The 20,813-nt window shown below is 42.1% G+C and overlaps 1 protein-coding gene across 3 annotated transcripts in view; it reads right to left on the bottom strand.

Moving 5' to 3' along the window:
* zzef1 (zinc finger, ZZ-type with EF hand domain 1) overlaps window positions 1-20,813 on the bottom strand; it is a 244,983-nt gene that overhangs the window by 163,833 nt on the left and 60,337 nt on the right. For all 3 annotated transcript variants that reach the window (XM_072589324.1, XM_072589320.1, XM_072589323.1), the window contains exons 13-18: window positions 19,311-19,517; window positions 17,475-17,575; window positions 8,477-8,655; window positions 8,085-8,218; window positions 7,903-7,973; window positions 4,824-4,938 (exon numbers count right to left, since the gene is read on the bottom strand). In XM_072589324.1, coding sequence (XP_072445425.1) covers window positions 4,824-4,938; window positions 7,903-7,973; window positions 8,085-8,218; window positions 8,477-8,655; window positions 17,475-17,575; window positions 19,311-19,517 — 807 coding nt within the window. The remainder of the gene's footprint in view (window positions 1-4,823; window positions 4,939-7,902; window positions 7,974-8,084; window positions 8,219-8,476; window positions 8,656-17,474; window positions 17,576-19,310; window positions 19,518-20,813) is intronic.

The following is a 20,813-nucleotide window of genomic DNA, read 5'->3' on the forward strand; positions in this document are numbered from 1 at the left end:
AGTGTTAAGTCTTAGGTGCTTTGACAGCAACTGTGTGGTGCAGAAAATTAACTTTTACAAATCTGAAATCTCATTTCTTCACATCTTAATCATTGTTGACGTAAAATACTACATTTAAAAAAAAACTTTTTTCTCTTAATTCCAAACCTTGCTCGTACTTCATTGTCTGTGTATATTTCACCACTTAAACTATCTAAACCTGCATTTCTTAGTTCAGGCATATGGTGGAACATTTCACTATTAGAACAACTAGAATAAAAAACAGATTTAAGTTTTGAATGATTGAGATTTTAAAAAGTAGCTGAAGGTAAAATTACTGATCATCTAAGGTCTCCCCACACAATCTGAATATTGGGGATTTTGAGATCTCTGGTTTTGGACAACTTGAATATTGGACTTTTTGTGTTTGGGTTACTGCAGCAAACAAATTTAAATGGAGTGTAACTTTTAAGAACTTTTATCACGTTTAATCAAAGTGTAGTGCTGTGAACATCTTTTGTGGACAACTGCAATAGCTCTCTATTACATCTTCAAACTGTGGTTCCCTTGCTGCTGCTAGAATTGCATGTGAGACAATCTATTTCACTGTATTTGCCTTTGCCAGAGGTGTGTTGATATGGGATGTTACTATATTGTACTATATTAATTAGTAGTATTTAAAATATATATATTACTTTGTTAAACATTTTGATGGAGTTTTAGTTGATCCAATTTTTTTCGCTTTCTGTATTTGAACTATTGTGTGGAAATAAAGTGTATTTTAGTTGAAGTTAAGCAGTTTAACCAATTGAATTGCATCTGGAATGCAATGCCTTACACCTATCTTTAACATTGGGAAAAATTAGGACCTAGGCTATCCTCTTAATATATTTTGATGGTGGGTGGTCTGGTCCATGACAACAAGATGTACACCTCTATATTAAGTCCTCACTTTAAGCTGCCCCGCTTAACATAGTTTCATTTTAACACTTTCACTTTTAAGGTCTGCATCTTTGTTTAATGTTCACAGTCCCAGTTTAAATTGGAACCCCCTATTTCCTAGGAATTGCATCCTTCTGGCCTTGACTCAGTCATGCCTTCAAGCTTGCCCCTCCCACCCTGGTCTGACCTTGTTTCCTCCCTCCTAGTGTTATGAACTTGAAGGTGTGTACCGCATCTTTGAGAGAGAGTGAATGCTGTTCTGAACTGAGAGATTACAAGCACCTTTGTATATGACTAGACAACAGTCCCAGAATGTACTGGAAAATTGAAAATATGTAACATTTGGCTGTGAAATTGATACCCGAGTTTTGACTGTCGTTTAGACAACAATTTAAATTTAACCAGTTTAAATTATGCCCCAGGATACTAAAGCCCAATCAAGTTTGAATTTACTGTTTTGCCAAAATCGAGCCAATGAGACAATCTGGTTTAGGGGGTATATAAAATACAGGCATTTTGAAAATTGGAGAGAGCCATTGAAACAGATTCAAGAAATTAGGAAGAGCACTCTATCACATGAAACATACTTGCAGTAAAAAGACAGATGACGACCCTGGGAATTCAGCAGCTCGAAGAGTGAAGTCACAGAAGACGGCAGCAGCCGTGAGATTTTGAAATTAAGTGATGCAATTTTAATAAGTGCCTTAATGAAACAGCATATTGTTATAAAGTTGGAGGCAGGTAATAAGCAGTTGAGAGAAAAGGGAGCTTAGAGTTGGGAATAGTTGTTGTTTAATGTTCACTTTTAGAGTTAAAAAAATTATTTTCTTTAAATAGTGGAATCTGTCACTCATATTTCAATAGATTATGAGGTGAGGTGAGCTATTCTGGGGGTTGGTTTAATTAACAGAAGGGTTCACACCCGTGCCATAACATTTTGGGGACTCGGGTCTGAGATTTGGGCTGGTTTAGACAGATCCAGTCTGAGATTTGAACAGATTTGGGGTTTTTGTCCTAAATCTTTAAACAAAACAAAGGTGAGAAAATTTGTTGAATTTTGGTGACTTATGGTTGGTTACATTAAACGAGAGAGAAATGGCTCTTAAGATTGCTAAAGAGGTTCTGGGGTTTGAAGCTGCTTCCCAAACTTGCCAAGAAAGTTTAGAAAGATAGAAAAAGGCCATACTTTTAGAATTAGCAAATAGGTTAGAATTGGGTTTAACCAAGGACAAAAGAAAAGCTGAAATTGTAACGGAGTTGTTCAAGCACATGAGTGTATCAGAGAAACAGACAAGTGCAGTAGAGTTAGAAAAAACTGAAATTACAATTGAGGCAAATGGAATTAGAAAATAAAGGGAGAAAAGAGAGAGGGGAAAAAGGGAGAGAAGGTTCTTTGCTGAGCAAAGAGAGAGGAGAAAGAAAAAGGGAGAGAGAATTTGAACTTCAGAAATTGTGAATTCGTCAAGAAAGTCAACATGTTGGAGATGAAGAGAGAAGGCAGTGATGTATGCAAATGTTAAAACATTGCCATTTTATGATGAGAAAGGTGTTGAAGCATTCTTTATTTTAGTTGAAAAGCTGGCTAGGCAGATGGAGTGGTCAGAGAACTTCAGGGTAACGTTAGTTCAGACTAAGCTGGCCGGAAGAGCTAATGTGGTATTTGCAGCTCTGTCAGATGAGGGAGTCAAAAGATTATGCAGATGTCAAACACTCCTTATGAATTGGTACCAGAAGCATATAGACAACGGTTCAGAAACATAAAGGAGGAATCAGGTCAGACTTATGTTGAGGTCAAAAGAATTAATCATAGTCATTTTGATAGATAGGTGCAGGCCTTAAAAATAGATAAGACCTATGAGGCTTTAAGAGAGATTGTCCTGCTGAAGGAATTACAAAAAAAAACTTACTTCCAGAGATGATACAAATTCATGTGAATGAATAGAAAGTTCAAGAAGTGAGAGCAGCAGCAGAGATGGCAGATGAATATTCATTGGTGCATAAGGTGAAATTTAGCTTCTGACAGGAACTTCAGCTTGGGAAGGATAGAAATTGGGAGAAGGGGAGATTCTTCACTACAAAACAAAGAGTACAGTACACTGGTAATAGTTTACCACAGCTGGAAAAAGAAGCCCAAGAGGGTGAAAAGGAGGTGAATGGCCTCAGGTGTGTAAAGTGGGACATGTAAAGTCACGTGTTGGTCATTAAAGAAAGGTATTGTGGAAAAGATGTGGTAAAAGAGGCTAAGCTAGTGTCAAGGTAGCAGAGGAGGCCCCAAGAAAAGCCGAAGAAGTGCAGCACAGTGCAGAGTCTAGGCAGGGGCTGGGTATTGAGTATATGACTGAACTCTATAAAAATTTCACCTCTATGGGTAAAGTTTACTCAGGAAGTATAGAGGGAGAAAGAAAAGTAGTTACAATTTTGAGAGATACGGGAGTTAATCAATCTCTAATAATAAGAGATGAACGTATTTGCATTCTTTCTGACATGTTACCAGACAGAGTGGTAACTTTTGGAATAGATGGACAGAAATTTATCGTTCCCCTGTGTAAGATCAGGTTGGAGAGCAAAATCAAGACTGAGGAAGTAACAGTGGGCGCGACTGACATTGTGTCAGTTCCGGGAACAGAGTTTGTTCTTGGTAATGATTTAGCAGGATCCAAGGTGAGAGTGACACCCCTTGTTGTGCAGAAGCCAAATGATGACCAGGGAAGCTGAGGAGTTCAAAGAAAAATACCCTGAAATGTTTTCAGACTATGTAGTCATAAGATCCCACTATCATAAGTCACAACCAGAAGCAAAACCTAAAGAGAAAGATGAAGGAGTTAAAGTTCAGTTAGCAGAAACCCTGTTTGATGCAATGGTGCAGGAAAAACCTGAACAGGTACAGAGTCAGGCAGAAATGTTTAGTTCTGAAAGGCTAATGGACTTAACAACAGAAAAGTGAGACAACAAAAGACCTAATTATTGATACATATTCAGAAAATGAGTCAGAATATATTCCTGAGGGTTATTATCTTAAAGATAGAATCCTAAGACGAAAATGGAGACCACAGCAGAGCAGTGCAGAGCAGAAACGGCGGGGGGGGGGGGGGGGGAGAGAAGCGCACCAGATTGTGTTGCTGGTAGCATACAGACAGGAAATATTATGGGTAGCACATGAATTAGCAGTAGAAGGTCATCTAGGCGTGAGTAAGACTCAGGCTAAGGTACAAAATCATTTCCATTGGCCAGGGCTGCACAAGGATGTGGTTAAATTTTGCCAAATACATCATACGTGCCAAATGGTAGGTAAGCCACTGGCAGTAATAAAACCAGCACCTCTGGTGCCAATTCCTGCATTCAAAGAATCTTTCATGCAGGTTATGATTGATTGCGTAGGTCCCCTTCCTAAAACTAGAAGTGGGAACCAGTACTTGCTAACCATAATGGATGCGTCTACCAGATTTCCGGAGGCAACTCCATTACAGAGTGTTAGAGTAAAAAGGGTGGTGGAGGAGTTAATAGCTTTCCTTACTCAGTATGGGCTACCCAGAGAGATTCAGTCAGGCCAAGGGGTCTAACTTTATTGCCAGGCTGTTTAAGGAAGCCATGGATAGCTTAGGCATACAGCACTTTATATCAAGTGCTATCATCCTGAATCCCAGGGAGCTTTGGAAAGGTGGAAGGGGTTCACTGCTGTGTCGTAACACTAGCCTTTGTCGTAACCCTTTGCCCTGGCCTTGGGTCATTCCCTTCATCATTGAAGCTAACAGAATTTCATAGGTAATTGAAACAGGTTATATGTGATCAATAAATGTTTAGTTTTATTCATGCTGGAATTTCATATTGCAAATTACCAACCTTTCACCAAAAATATTTAATTGCTCAAAACCACTCAAAAGCATAGACAATGGTCCCCTTACCTCTCGTGTTGCAACTAACAGCAAAGTATCCATGACCTTCATTACTGGATTAATGTCAAATTCTGCAGGAACTCCCTTCTGCGGCAACTGAAGCAGCCCACTTGGATCTTGATTGCTGCACCAGAAAACAATACAAATTACCACAATTTGTCCAAAATATAATCATTTAGATCCATAAATACTGTGACTCATAATACTGTATCCTGAAAAATGAGGCAAACAAAAGTTACTCCATTTTGGCTGTTCCTTCTGTGCTTAGTCAAAAGAATCTTCTGACTTACTAACTCTTACAGGCTTCCAAAGCATCACTGTACAACTTCATGATGTAAAAGACACTCATTTCCTGGATTGATCCAACCAGAACATTAATTAATTATTTTCCTTACGGGGGAAAGCAATATTTAGCAGGCGGGACCATAATGAGCAATTTGAGGCTTTGCTACAACAGCTCAACTCAAATAGATCATAGTTAGAACACACTGATTTTGAATAGGATTAAATCAAAACATGGCGTCTGCATACAAAACAAAATGAAGGCCATTTTTTTTAAAAAAAAGACAATCCCAAAAGAATGGCCAATTGTTTCATTTTGGAGTTTGGAAGTAGAAAATCTCCAAGACCCATCATGAGAAAGCTCCAGAAAAAATCCTTACAGATTCATTTATAGATGAAAATGCATTTGTCACAAGGTTTCTTTTATTTGATTAGATTAGATTCCCTACAGTGTGGAAACAGGCCCTTCGGCCCAACAAGTCCACACCGACCCATTCCCCTACACTCCCCCCTGACTAATGCACCTATCACTACGTGCAATTTCACATGATCAATTCACCTAACCTGCACATCTTTGGACTGTGGGAGGAAACTGGAGCACCCGGAGGAAACCCATGCAGACACGGGGAGAATGTGCAAGCTCCACACAGACAGTTGCCCAAGGCGGGAATTGAACCCGGGTCCCTGGCGCTGTGAGGGAGCAATGCTAACCACTGAGCCACCGTGCCGCCCCGGTTTGAAGGCTCTTTCTAGAAGTAGAAGATCTATAAGTCAGTACACTAGGAAGATATGCTGTTCTGTACATGTGGGAGGATTACATCAGTAAACATAAAGCTGACTCTTCTGCTAAACTGAACTTATGCAACTGGCATGTCCAATCAACAGCAAAAGATGTGACAGCCAGTTAGAAGTTCCCGGGATCAGTTACAGGGCCTGCCGCCTCAGCGGTTTGAGCAAGGCTGGTAGTGAATGAGAGCCTAGCAAAGAGAGTTGACAGGGAGAGCTCCCTTAATTTATATTGGATAAATTGATTTTTAAAAAATTATTCTCCAATCATTTCATTTCAACTTTAATAAGTCATTTGATAATATAAAACTGAAATTCATGTACTTTAAATTATAATAATGCTAGCATGACCCAAAAGTTACAGCTGAATGCTGGCCAAATAAGCAAGATAATTTACTGAATATCACCCGGAAATTTAATGTACTGCAATTTAATTTGTAATTTTATAGATGAAAACTTCCTCCAACTATCAAATTCACTAGTTCTTGAGCTCAACTTCCCAGCAAATTCACAAATTTAATCAGGTTACTGTGGGCTCTACTGATATTTTGTATTATGTTCCCAGAGGAAAGATTTTTTGAGGACCAGTATTAATCCAGACTCTAACTAGACAGAAGGATAGCACTAATACAGCTCAAATCAGGAAGCATGGAGGAACTGTGAACGTTGTGATCCCTGCAATCAATTTAATTAGAGTCATAGAGATGTACAGCTTGGAAACAGACCCTTCAGTCCAACCTGTCCATGCCGACCAGATATCCCAACCCAATCTAGTCCCACCTGCCAGCACCCAACCCATATCCCTCCAAACCCTTCCTATTCATAAACCCATCCAAATGCCTCTTAAATGTTGCAATTGTGGTGCTATAACTTCAAAAATTGGGAACGAGTGTTATTGTCCCTTACCTTAGATCCATTAATACATCTCTATTAACAAATGACATACAGCTGTTACTTCTTACCCTCGACATATTTTGCAAAGACTCGGAGATGGGACTTGCATCTCTAATTCAGAGCTCACGGGGGCCAAGCTCCATTCCAGAGATTTAAGCATATAATCTAGGCTGACACTTTTCTGCAGAATTACATTGCTAAAGGTGCCACCTTTCCAATGAGAATGAATTCAGTTCAGGTTGTCCCAGCTAAACGTAACTGAATGCAACCGAGGGCAAGGGAAATTCTGGCATCCCAATCAATACTTAACCAGGCATGGAACTGAATGATATGGTCATTTTTATCTCATCTGTTTATCCAGCTTTATCAGAGAGTCATACGGCTCAGAAACAGACCCTTCGGTCCAACCAGTCCATGCCGACCATAATCCCAAACTAAACTAGCCCCACCTGCCTGAACTTGGCCACCAAACATTTCTTGTTCAGTACTTATCATTGGAATTTGTAATTTTATAGATGAAAACTTCCTCCAACTATCAAATTCACTAGTTCTTGAGCTCAACTTCCCAGCAAATTCACAAATTTAATCAGGTTACTGTGGGCTCTACTGATATTTTGTATTAAACATTGGAACTGTACCCAGATCCACTATTTCCTCTGAAACTTCATTCCTCACATGAACCATTCTGTGTAAAAATGTTGCTCATGTTTTTTTAAATCTTTCTCCTCCCATATTCAAAATATGCCCACTAGTCTTGAAATCCCCCAGCCTAGGAAACAGACATCTGCCAATCACCTTATCTACTCCATACAAATTGCCTGCTTGGTTTCTTTCCATTATAATAGACTACTTTTCAAAAGTACTTAACAAAAATGAAAGAATTGCAGATTATGTAAATCAGAAACAAATACAAATAGCTAGAAAAGCTCAGCAGGTCTGGCAGCATCCAGAGAGAGAAATCAGCATTAACGTTTCTGGTCCAGTGATCCCTTTTGACATTCTGAGGAAGGGTCATTGGACCCAAAACATTAATTCTGTACAAACTCTGTACAACCAGAAGTTTTTTTTTCCCCCTTTCTAGTCCCCAGGTTTCTTTGGTTTAAAGTCCTGTGCGCGTCTGACTCACCTGAAGTAATGACACAGGGACTGGAACGTAATTGTCGCAGATTGAGGTTGAGACGGTTCAGTGACTGTTTCCTGTAAATGTTAAAGAGTACAAGTTGGGAGGCCTTGCTGTAGAAGACATTACCTGGGTTACACTTTGACCACAAAGAGCAAACTCAGACTGAGAAGTATACTGAGCCTCACCATCATTTTAAAAAGCTGATCCCGCCGGGTCTGCACATCTGGAAAAAAGATGGCTGCTCCACTAAGGATGGTATTTACAGCCTCCTTCCTCAGCGTCTCCCCGGCAACCGTGTCATATTCTGCATCATCCACTACTACTCAGAGAAAAGACATTATTCAAAGCTCACAACTCATCAGCACCTCGAAAGTTAAATACTTGGGACATCAGTCCCGCAGCCATACACATTACACAACGCAGTATGCAAACAATCATCTATTCTTCCTTCCCCAGCAGGAATGTATAAAGGAAAAGAGATCACTAACATTTACCAAACTACCTCTCTTTAAACCTTTGAAGAAATACATAAAACACAAACTATTCAAACCACCATCAAATCGGTGCTACTCATTACCTTTACAAAGGTACTCATAGAGTTCGTGAGCAGATTCTCGATCAATAGGGGGCTTGCTCTCGGTGGTTGGTTGTCCTTTGGACTGAGTTTTTACAGGCCGAGGTCCAGACAGCAACACCAAACAACTTTGTAGCAGTTGTAACAAGATCCTTTGTGCTTGGAGGCACTCAATATCATGACTGCAAGACAAAAAAAACATGAAAACTACATTTGTGACATTATTTTTCTCTCAGTGAAGATGGTTGTCCTAGAAGTTTGCCCTTTTAACACAGGCAATGTTTGACATAATTTGAGCCCCTATCTTTCTAACGCACCTTATGAGGACAGGGAGAAAAGAAACTGTCATCGCTATAAAGTCAGTCTGGTTCTCATCGAATCCCCACAGTGTGGAAACAGGTCCTTTGGCCCAACAAGTCCACAGCAACCCTCTGAAGAGTAACCCACCCAAAACTCTACATTTACCCTGACTAATGTCCCAAACCTACACATCCCTAAACACTATGGTCAATTTAGCATGGCCAGTTCACCTAACCTGCACATTTTTGGAGTGGCATAGTGGCTCAATGGTTAGCACTGCTGTCTCACAGTGCCAGGGACCCGGGTTCATTTCCAGCCTTGGGTGACTTGTCTGTGTAGAGTTTGCACATTCTCCCTGTGTCGGCGTGGGTTTCCTCCGCGTGCTCCTGTTTCCTCCCACAATCCAAAGATGGCTCGTGCGTCCCAATAGTGACAAACACAAAGAAGATTACTGCAACATTGCAAATTCCCAGGAGACGACATTCCACCACAATCTCTCAGAGCGAACTGACCTGAGGTTACAACTGTTTCTGTGAAGATTTCTTTAGAATCAGAGTTAGGAGCACAGTCCTTTAAATCAACAGAAGTCTGAAAACACTAACACCCTGGCTCCAGTACACACCATTCAAAAGGTCCACTTCCTCTTGGCCAAAATTCATTTACATTTTCACTAGGTCAAAATCCTAGAACTCCTCCCACACCGCACTTACAAATTCTATTGGCTGCCTTGAACCAAACTGAACCAAAAATCTGATTTTAACTTAGTCATAGAATCATAGAGTCATAGCGATGTACAGCACAGAAACAGAATCTTTGGTTAAACTCGTCAATGTCGACCAGATATCCTAAAACTAATATAGTCCTATTTGCCATCATTTGGCCCATATCCCTCATCCAGAGGCCTTTTAAACATTGCAATTGTACCAGCCTTCACCACTTCCTTGGCAGCTCATTCCATACACACACCACCCTCTGTGTGAAAAAGTTGCCCTTAGGTCCCTTTTATGTTTTTTTCCCCTTTCACCCTAAACCTACACCCTCTAATTCTAGACTCCCCCACCCAAGGGAAAAGACCTTGTCCATTTACGCTATCCAAGCTCAAGATTTTATAAACCTCTGTAAGGTCACCCCTCAGCCTCAGACACTCCAGGGAAAACAGCTCCAGCCTGTTCAGCCTGACCCTGTAGCTCAAACCTCCAACCCTGGCAATTTGTGATAATAATTTACAATCCTTGTAAATCTTTTCTGAATGCTTTCAAGTTTCACAACAGCCTTCCGATAGGATGGAGACCAGGATTGCACACAATATTCCAAAAGTGACCTAACCAATGTCCTATACAGCCGCAACATGACCTCCCAACTTGTATTCTTGATGCTCTGACCAATAAAGGAAAGTTTACCAAACACCACCTTCACTATCCTGGCTACTTTATAACTAGCAACTCTTTTCACATCATTCCTTCAACTCCCTCCCTCATCACTATCCTCACCCCACCATCTCTCTCACTCCCAACGCCCTTCTTCCCACCATCACTCACTCCCACTTGCCACACTCCTCAGCCAACCTGATTGCTCACTCTGCTTGCTACCTCTGTCCCCCAATTCTCCCACTGTGGCCTGGCGGGAACAACAAGAGGGTCGGGAGGAGAGTGTGCGAGGGGGGCCACTGAGTGGGAGGGAACACAGCATCGAAAGATGGAAGGAGTGATTGGGATGGAGTGCAGTGGGGGCAAGGTTGGCGAGACAGAGAAACAGCAAACAGGAAGGATGGAAGAGAGTGAGTGAGCGATCAAAACCGCTGTTTACAAAAAAGATGGAGCAGCAACAGTAGCAAGTCTGTCCTTGGCATATGCATAAAAATCACACTCAATTCACACTTCCAGGTAAGATGAAATTAAATCAATGGAGCTCTCTTCAAAGAGAAAACACTTGTACAAATGTTGTTGTTTGATGTAAAACAGAGAAAGAGACCATTCCACCCAGCTAGTCCATCTGTGTTCCTCCCAAACCATCACTTCTTCTATTCTCCCTCCTTTTTACACAGCTTCTCATTCAATAAGTCTATACAACTTGCTCTAAATACTCCTTGTGTGAGTTCCACAATCACTCTCTCCAGAATTTTAAAGACTCCTATGAGTTCACTCTTCTCTTTCAAACAGGAAATATTCTAGCCACTTCAGTCTCAATTTCAAATAATTAGGTTGAGGAGGAGATTTATGTCCAAAAGTACACATATCTCGGTCCTAAATGGCCGACACTGTATCTTCAGGCTGTGAACCCTGGTTCTGGACTCCGCAGTCATCAGGAACATTCTTTGTGGGTTTATCCTCCACTCCTCTTCGAACATTATCGATTTCAATGAGATATCCCCTCATTCTCCTAAACTCCAGTGAATGTGGTCCTAACCAATCCAGTGTCTCCTCACATGTCAGTCTTGCATCCCAGGAATCAGAGCTGAAAATGTGTTGCTGGAAAAGCGCAGCAGGTCAGGCAGCATCAAAGGAGCAGAAGAATCGACGTTTCAGGCATGAGCCCTTCTTCGGGCTCATGCCCGAAACGTCGATTCTCCTGCTCCTTGGATGCTGCCTGACCTGCTGCGCTTTTCCAGCAACACATTTTCAGGTCTGATCTCCAGCATCTGCAGTCCTCACTTTCTCCATCCCAGGAATCAGTCTGGTAAACCTCTGTTGCATCTCTTCATTGCCAAAACATCTTTCCTCAGATAAGGAGACTAAAACTGCACACATCATCCCAGTTATGATCTCACTGAAGCCCTGTACAATTGGAGTAAGACATTCCTGTTCCTGTGCCCTCAGAAGGAACTCTTATGCATGTCATTTCCAACTGAGTGCCTCCTTATACTGTAACTATGGCCCCAATTCAAGATTGCTCCACCAGCGGATATATGATTTCAATATTTACCTAATCCAGCCCCTTTAGAATCTTGTCTATTTCAAGAAGATCATCCCTCCTTCTTCTAAATTATTAATGAAGGCCTAATCTGTTTACCACTCTTGACTGGGTAAGGATGTTAAATTACCTTCTCTAACAGACACTCACAATTCTGATGGATTTCTTTTTTAAATGCCACTGGATGATAGCTTCTTTGTCATTATAATTGAGGCTAGCTTTCAAATTCAGATTTTTCTATTAATTGAATTTAAATTACACCAGTTGCCATGGTGGGATTTGAACCCATGTCCCTAGTACATGACCCTGGGTCTGTGGATTACTGGTCTAGTGACATTCCAATATATCACCACCGCTTCATGAACCCCTCATGATCCTTTGATTCCTTTGGCAAACACTTAAATCAACATCTTCTGGTTCTTCACCTTTCCGCTATGGCAATAGATTCTCTAACAAGACTCCCACGATTGTGAATTCTATTATAAAATTTCAAGAAACTTCTTTTCTCAAGGAGAACAGCTCCAGTTTCTTCAATCTCACTCAATTTGTTTATTTATTTATTGCTGGAACCCTCTTTTCTGCACCTTCACTAAAGACTTCAAAATCCTTCCAAATGTGTGGTGCCCAAAATTGGACACATTACTCCAACTGAGGCTGAACCGAGTTTTATCAAAGTTCATCATAATACCCATGCCATGCTTCTGTACACGATGCTTCTTTTAAAACACCCAGGATTCCACAAACTTTACTGACCAATTTCTCTGCCTGCCCTGCTACATCAGTAATTTATGTACATATAATTCCAGTGCCAATCGCTCCTGCACCACCTTTACAATTTTTGCTTTATATTGCCTCTCCTTGTGAAAATCTTCCAAAAAAATTGACTATGCTTCTTTGCATTAAAATTTTACCTGCCATATGTCACACCACCAGCTTGTCTATGCTCTTCGCAAGTTTATCACTTTATTTTCTTCACAGCACACAATGTTTCAAAATTTGGTGTCTCCTGCAAATTTTGAAGTGTTCCCCTCTACATCCGAGTCATTTTTACAGACTAAGGAAAATTAAGTTAAGAAGAAGAGGGGTCCCAGGACCAACTCCTGGAGAACCCCAATTCCTTCAATACAAAACAATCAACAACTTACCAGAACCTTGTTTCTTGTTATACAGACAACTTAGAGTCTTAGGGATGTACAGCAAGGAAACAGAACCTTTGGCCCAACTCATCCATGCTGACCAGATATCCTAAATTAATCTAGTCCCATTTGCCAGCATTTGGCCAATAACCCTCTGAACCCATCTTATTCATATACCCATCCAGATGCCTTTTAATTGTTACAATTGTACCAACCTCCACCACTTCCTCTGGCAGGTCATTCCAAACATGCACCACCCTCTACGTGAAAAACGTTGCTCCTGCGGTTCCTTTTATATCTTTCCCCTCTCACCTTAAATCTATGCCCTCTAGTTTTGGACTCCCTTACTCAGGGACAGACACCCGGGCTATTCACCCTATCCATGATTTTATAAACATCTATACTTTCATCCCTCAGCTTCCAACACTCCAGGGAAAATAGTCTATTTAGCCTCACCCTGTAGCTCAAACCCTTCAACTTCGCAACATAATTGTAGATCTTTTCTGAACCCTTTCAAGTTTCACAATATCTTTCCTATAGAAGGGAGACCAGAACTGCGCACAGTATTCTGAAAGTGGCCCAACCAATGTCCTGTACAGTCGCAACATGTCCTCCCAAGTCCGACACTGAATGCACTGACCAATAAAGGCAAGCATATCAAACACCTTCTCCACTATCCTGTCTACCTGCCACTTCACTTTCAAGGAACTATGACCCTACCCTCCAAGTCTTTGTTCAGCCACACTCCCCAGGACCCAACCATTATGGGCATAAGCCCTGGCCTGATTTACCATACCTGCCCTAGACCTCGTCGTTGCTGACTGCCGACGTGACATCGGCCATCTCAATTCCTCCAACCATTCAGCACTCCACTCTCTCTGCACCAATGCACATTTCACCATCAAACCTGCTGACAAAGGCAGGGCGGTGGTAGTCTGGAGGACGAGCCTCTATGTCGCAGAGGCCAGATGCAGGCTCTCTGACACTACATCCCATCTCTCCCTTGACCATGACTCCTCCACGGCTCACTCAGCCACCATCACTCACACTGTCCGTGACCACATCACCTCCGGTGATCTCCCCTCCACTGTCTCCAACGTCATAGCCCCTCAGCCCTGCACTGCCTGGTTCTATCTGCTCCCGAAGATCTACAGGCCCAACTACCCCGGCTGATCCATCATCTTCACACGCGCCTGCCTCATCAAACTCATTTCCTCCTACCTCGACTCCATTCTCTCACCCCGGTCCAGGCATTTCCCATCTACATCCGGTACACCAACCACACCCTCCACCTCTTCGGAATCTTCCAGTTTCCCAACCCCCAGCACTTCATCTTCACTATGGAATGCAGTCCCTATACACATCCATACCCCACTAGGACAGCCTTCAGACCCTCAGCTTCTTCCTCTCCAATCCAGCCCCCTCCCATCAGTACCCTCCCCCACCTCACCAAACTAGTCCTCATCCTCTAACTTTTCCTTCAACTCTTCCCATTTCCTCCAAATCCATGGGGTGCCCATGGGCACCAGCTACGTCTGCCTCTTTGTCAGCCATGTCGAACAGTCCCTCTTCAATAAATGCACAGGTACTGTGCCCCAACTCTTCCGCCATCCCATCGATGACTGCATTGGTGCCGCATCCTGCATCCAGTCTGAACTGGAGCAGTTCATCAACTTCACCAATCTCCACCCCACCCTCAAATTCATGTGGTCTATCTCAGACACCTCCCTCCCCTCCCTTGAACTCCTCGTTTCCATCTCCGGCGACAGTTTACAAACGGACAATTACTATAACCCCACAGATTCCCATAAACTACACCTCCTCCCACCTGGCATCCTGCAAATTCTATCGTATCTGCTCAGACAAGGCGACATTGCACTCCCAAGCATCCCAGATGTCCACCTATTTTGAACGTGCCTTTACCCACTCTGTCACCCAGATAGCCCTCCACCACACCTCTTCGATTCCCCGCTCCACTGCTCTAAACCCACCTCCCCCCACCAAAATAGCAAAGATAGTGTCCCCCTTGACATCACCTTCCACCCCAGCAGTCTCCGCATCCAACATATCAACCGTAAACACTTCTGCCAACTCCAACTAGACCCCGCTGATAAGAGCATCTTCCCCTCCCCACCCCTATCTGCCTTCTCCAAGGACCACTCCCTTTGTCACTCCTTGGTTTGCGCCATGCTCACCAACCCCCTCCCCCCCCCAACCGTAAAAGATGCAAAGCCTCGGCACACCACCCCTCTTACTTCCATCCAGGGTCCCAAACAGTCCTTCCAGGTGAGACAGAGGTTCACCTGCCTCTCCTCCAACCTAGTTTACTGTATCTGCTGCTCCTGACATGGTCTTCTCTACATCGGGAAGACCTGATGTAAACCCAGGGCACATTTCACTGAGTATCTCAGCCGGGCCCGCAGAGCTGACCTGACCTCCCAGTCACCGCCATTTCAATTCCCTTTCCCATTCTCTCTCCGACATGACCATCCTCGCCCTCCTCCATTGCCACAGTGAATCAGACCACAAATTGGAGGAACAATACCATCTTCCATCTAGGCTGCCTACAGCCCAGAGGGCACAACATTGAGCTCACCAATTTCAAACAACCTCCCTTTCCAGCTCCTCCACCACCTTTCTATTCCACTTATCAATCCTTCCTTCCAGCTACCAACCAGATTCCTTCTTCCCATCAACCAACCAGGCCACACCCTCTACCTGTGCTCACCTATCACTACTTCACCCCCCTGCCCCTCTCCAGACCCAAAACTCTCCCCTATCCCCACCTTGATCTGCAGCTCCCCTCACCCCCTGAGACACTGACTTCTCCACCTTCTGATGTTGCTGGGCTTGTCGTGTTCTACTTTGGATTCCAACATCTGCAGTTTTCTTTTTGTATCTTACCAAAATGCAACAGCTCACACTTACCGGAATTAAACTACACACTTATTCTGTTTGCCCCTTTTATTGCATGGGTTTTAAGGTCATTGGCAAGTCTGTTGTCACATTTTAGCAATTTGTTTGGAAATCCACATACAACACCACATCTGCATTGTATTCATCAACCTTCTGCTCCCTCATCAAAATCAGTCCATATAGTTAAACGTCATTTACCAGTAACAAATCCATCCAAACTTTCCTTAATGAATTCACATTTGTTCAAGAGACGTCACTTTGCCCCGGTTTATTATTTCCTAAAGCTACAGAATTCAAACCGTTTGGTCTCAAGTTGCTCAGTTTAGCCTTCTTTTAAACAGGCCTGCAACACTTGCTAATTCCCAGTCCTCTGGCAACACTTCTGTACTGAAAGATGATTAGAAAATTATGGGCAGCCCCTCCGGAATTTCCACCTTTATTACTTAGAAGCTTTGGATTCACCTCCTGATGACTCATCAATTTTAAGTACAGCCAACCTTTCTGAAATCTTCTCAATCAATTTTTAGCCCATCCAATGTCCCAACCATAACCTATTTCACTACGAAATTCAGAGCACTTCCTTCCTTGGTAAAAACAGAGAGCTTTCTCAAGGCACAAATCCACTTTTTGTTTATGACCTGCCCTATTTCTGCTTTTTACCATGCTTTTAGTATTACTAGGCCAATAGATTTTCATTTATATTAGCTGCAAATCTCATCTCACATTCCCTCTTTGCCTCTCTCAGATACAACCCAGTTCTGAATTATATTCTGGAATTAACATGAGGCATCATACTTTAGTTGGTTTTAAAATAACTGAGCCATGAACCAGTTGTGAAATTATATGGCTACTGCTTTCCACTTGTCAGACATTTAGACAAATTGCAGTTCCTTCTCATTCCTATATTGCAGATAAGCACTAATAGGTTACACCCCTCTGTAGTGATCTATGCACATACAGTAGTTCATCGGTCTTGAACTGCACTTTGTAGATGTTGGGCAAGCTCTGGATTGAGAAAATGGGAGTTACTCACTCCAGAATTCCCAGCCTCTGACTTGTTCTTGTAGCCATCGTGCGCATTTATTATTGGTCCAGTTCAGTCTCTAGTCTTTATAACCCACAGGATGTTGACAGTATGAGATTCAGGATTGGTAAATATCATTGAATAACATAAGATAGTCAGATTCTCCCTTGTTTTAGGTGGTCACTGTCTGTCACTATTGTGCCACTTGTCAGTCCAAGCCTGGACATGGTCCAGGGCCTCTTGATTATGGATATGGACTGCTTCAGGCTGACAGGAGATATGAATGGTACTGAATATTGGGTAAACATTAGCAATCAGCCTCACTTCTGACCTTATGATGGAGGGAAGTTCATTGATGGCACAGTTGAAGATGGTTGAGGCTAGGATATTACCCTAAGGAACTCCAATAGTGTTGCCCCAGCCCTGAGGTGACTGACCTCCAGCAACCACAGCCATCTTCCTTATGTCAGCAAAGATTCCAGCTAATACAGTTTCCCCAACTCCCCATGGCTGCCTTGAGGTCAAGTCTGATCATTCACACCTCACTGCTCGAGTTCAGTACCTTTCAACCAGGCTGTGATTGTATCAGGAACTGGGGGCCCTGGCAGAACCCAAACTATCTCCTGAAAATTCTACTACAACTTGACTCTCTGCACTAAAGGAAGTCAAGCCACAAGAATAAAATCAGACGAAAGAAAAAAAAATGCTGGCTTACTTTTGTCTGAACTTTTCATAGAAATTCCAGAAGAGCTGCAGATTAAGGTCTGAATAGTCCAGGTTAGGTTTCTGTTTTACCCTCCGCTCTCTCAATTCTGCCTACAGGTGAAGGAAGTACATCAGTTAACCATGAAGCCACTGGGCAACACAATACAGACCCACCAGCACCAATCATACCTCATTATGTCAAAGGCTCACACTGATCCTTGCTGGGGTTAATATGATTTTACAATATTATTCGAATGAACAAAAATGATCAGAATTGATTTGCTGAAGCCAAATTGCCTTCAGTCAACTTGACTAGGTTCACTAAAGAAATCAGTGAGATCAATGTGCACACTCACTTGATAATGTAAAAAATAGACGGCATTAGGAAAACTAAAGCTGAAGAGATTAAAAGGGACAATAGAAATGTGGATGTGAAACTGGCTAACAGAGAGAAAGCAGTCAGTCATAGTGAAAGATCATTTTTTGCCCTGGATAGAATTTAACTTTCATGGTTTTTTAAGGGGGCAGAATTAGGATTACTGCATTTTCTGATACATATCCAGGATATATTTCAAAGTTTGCAGCTGACCTGAAATGCTCAAAAAAGCAGAGTAAGGAGTGTTGAGAGAGTGACTGACTTCAGGAGTATATAAAAATGTGCAGATATAACGAGATGGTACATACAGTAAAACAACTGGTGATGCATTTTGGTAGGAAAATGTCAGAGACAATATAGATTAAAGGGCACAATTCTAAATGGGGCTCAGGCCTGATGATTTACATCTTTGAAATCACAAAATTGTGAGGACTATTTAAAATAAAGCTGTGGGTTCTTGAATTTATAAACAAATGCAGAGAATACAAAAGCAAGGAAGTTATCTCACGCCTGTCAGAATTACTGGTTAGGCCCAGCTAAAGGACTGTGACTACTTTTGAATCGCATTCTTTAAGGAGGATGTTGGAAGAGACCGCAGAGAAGATTTACTCAAATGAGGACACAGGGTGTCAATCACGTGGATAAACTACAAACACTGGGGTTATTCTGCATACACCAGGCAAACTTAAGCTGCCATTGAATAGAGGTGTTGAAATCATAAATGATTTTTGATCAAAGGAAATATTTAACACTGGTCAGCAATGACACAGATTCGAGATAAATAGCTGAAGAAGCAGAGGTGAGATGAGCAAAAATATCTTCAGCAGCTGGTTGTTCTGATCTGGAATCCATGGCTTAAAACAGTGGACAGGATTCAGTAACAATTTTCAAAAGGGAAATGGAAGACAAAAAAGTTGTGGGGCAAAAGGGCACAGCAGTGGGTTTATCTGGACAGCTCTTTGGATGAATCAGCACAGGCATAACTACCCAATAATCTTCTCCTGTGCTGCATGAATCTTGGACTCAAAGAGAAAATCTGTCTGGCTACAATCAACCATTGCCAAGTGAAGAGCCACCCACTGGGCCGTAATACAAATTAATCATCAGGATATGAAGAGCTGCTGATGCTTGGAACTAACACCCCAGCAAAAGTCGCAGTAGTGGAGAAAATCCGAAGTACAACACATCTCAGAATTATCACTGCACAGTTGGCGGCCATTTGGTCCATCGACTGTGTCAGCTGCCTGAATGTACAGAGCAGAAGTGCCATTTTCCTGCCTTTTCTCCATACATTTTTAAACTTTCAGATAATAATCCAATTCCCCCTTGAATGCCTCAGCGGAACCTGCCTTTACCACACCCTCAGGCAGTTCATTCCCAATTCCTGCACTGACTGTATATAAAAGTTTCCCCTCATGCCTTCACTGCCTGATAGTTTATGAGGAATTTTAAAAATGTATTTTAACATACTGCATCCTGGGCCAGTTGCTGAATAAAGTAGAGTGTCTTCAACATGAGGGTCTGCCCAGTAACATGACTGCTTGATGTTGTATCAGAGAGAGAGAGATACTCTTGATTGAATGGTCTCAAGTAACCTCGAATACTTAGATGTTTGATGCCAATACGCACGTTGTTCTCATCCTCTTGGCGGGGACAGAGAAACTTCACCATCAGATACTGGGGAGAAAAAAAAAGATTAAGATGGAGCGCAGTCATTTTCAATGCAAAAGAGTCATTCAACAAAAGTGGCTGAGAAGGCTGATACCATTAAACCTTTGCCCCAGTCCAAAGACCTTAACTAATATTACAAAAACTATGGATCTAGAATATCAACTGATTAACAAGAATTACACCAAATCACTTGAATACCCATTTGGTGTTCACAAGAAACCCATGGCCATCAAAAATGTCTGTGATGGTCCTGGTTTGGAGTTGTTCCCTTTTTACCTCGTTTATTCAATCACAGGATACTGCTGTGTGGATGTCAGTGTTGTAGCTGCACTGCAACTGCTTGACCAGAAGTGTGGCTAGTTCTGGAACAAATTATGATCTTCACCCAACTCTTAATAGATTAAAGTTAAAGGCATAAGCTGTGTAACATATATTTTCAAATATATTTAACAAATTTGAGAAGATTTGTAGCTCAGGTTGAGGTCCTGGATGTAGGTTTGCTCACTGAGCTGGAAGGTTCATTTTCAGAAGTTTCGTCACCATACTAGGTAACATCATCCGTCAGCCTCCGGTGAAGCACTGCTGTTATGTCCTGCTTTCTATTCATGTGCTTAGGTTTCCTTGGGTTGGTGATGTTATTTCCTGTTCTTTTTCTCAGAGTGGTAGATGGGGTCCAAATCGATGGGTTTATTGATCAAGTTCCAGTTAGAATGCCATGCTTCTAGGAATTCTCGTGCGTATGTCTGTTTGGCTTATCTTAAGATGGAGGTGTTGTCCCATAAAATTCACAAAAAAAAGGAAAGCAACAATAAACTTCCATTCCTAGATGTCACAGTAGAGAGAACAGCCAATGGAGAACTTCAAACCAGCATCTACAGGAAAACAACACATACAGACCAAATACTGAACTACAGAAGCAATCATCCCAATATCCACAAACAAAGCTGCATTGGAAGATTATTTCAATAAGCCACCACACTGCAGCAGAGAGGAACTACACAGAGCAGAGGAAAATCACCTGCACAGTGTGTTCAAAAAGGATGAGTACCCAATGAACACAGTCTGCCGATTTCTCAGCAACAAACCCAATCAAGCAAAGTATATAGAAACCCTAGCCACTCTCCCCTACATCAAAGGCATTTCAGAAATGACTGCCAGACTACTCAGACCCCAAGGCATCAGGGTAACTCACAAACCCACCAACACACTAAAACAGAAGCTAATGAACTTGAAAGACCCTATACAGACAACGAGCAAAACTAATGTCATTTACAAAATACTGTGCAAGGACTGTAACAAATA

Source organism: Chiloscyllium punctatum, chromosome 19 (genome assembly GCF_047496795.1).
Source record: "Chiloscyllium punctatum isolate Juve2018m chromosome 19, sChiPun1.3, whole genome shotgun sequence".
Lineage (NCBI taxonomy): Eukaryota > Metazoa > Chordata > Chondrichthyes > Orectolobiformes > Hemiscylliidae > Chiloscyllium > Chiloscyllium punctatum.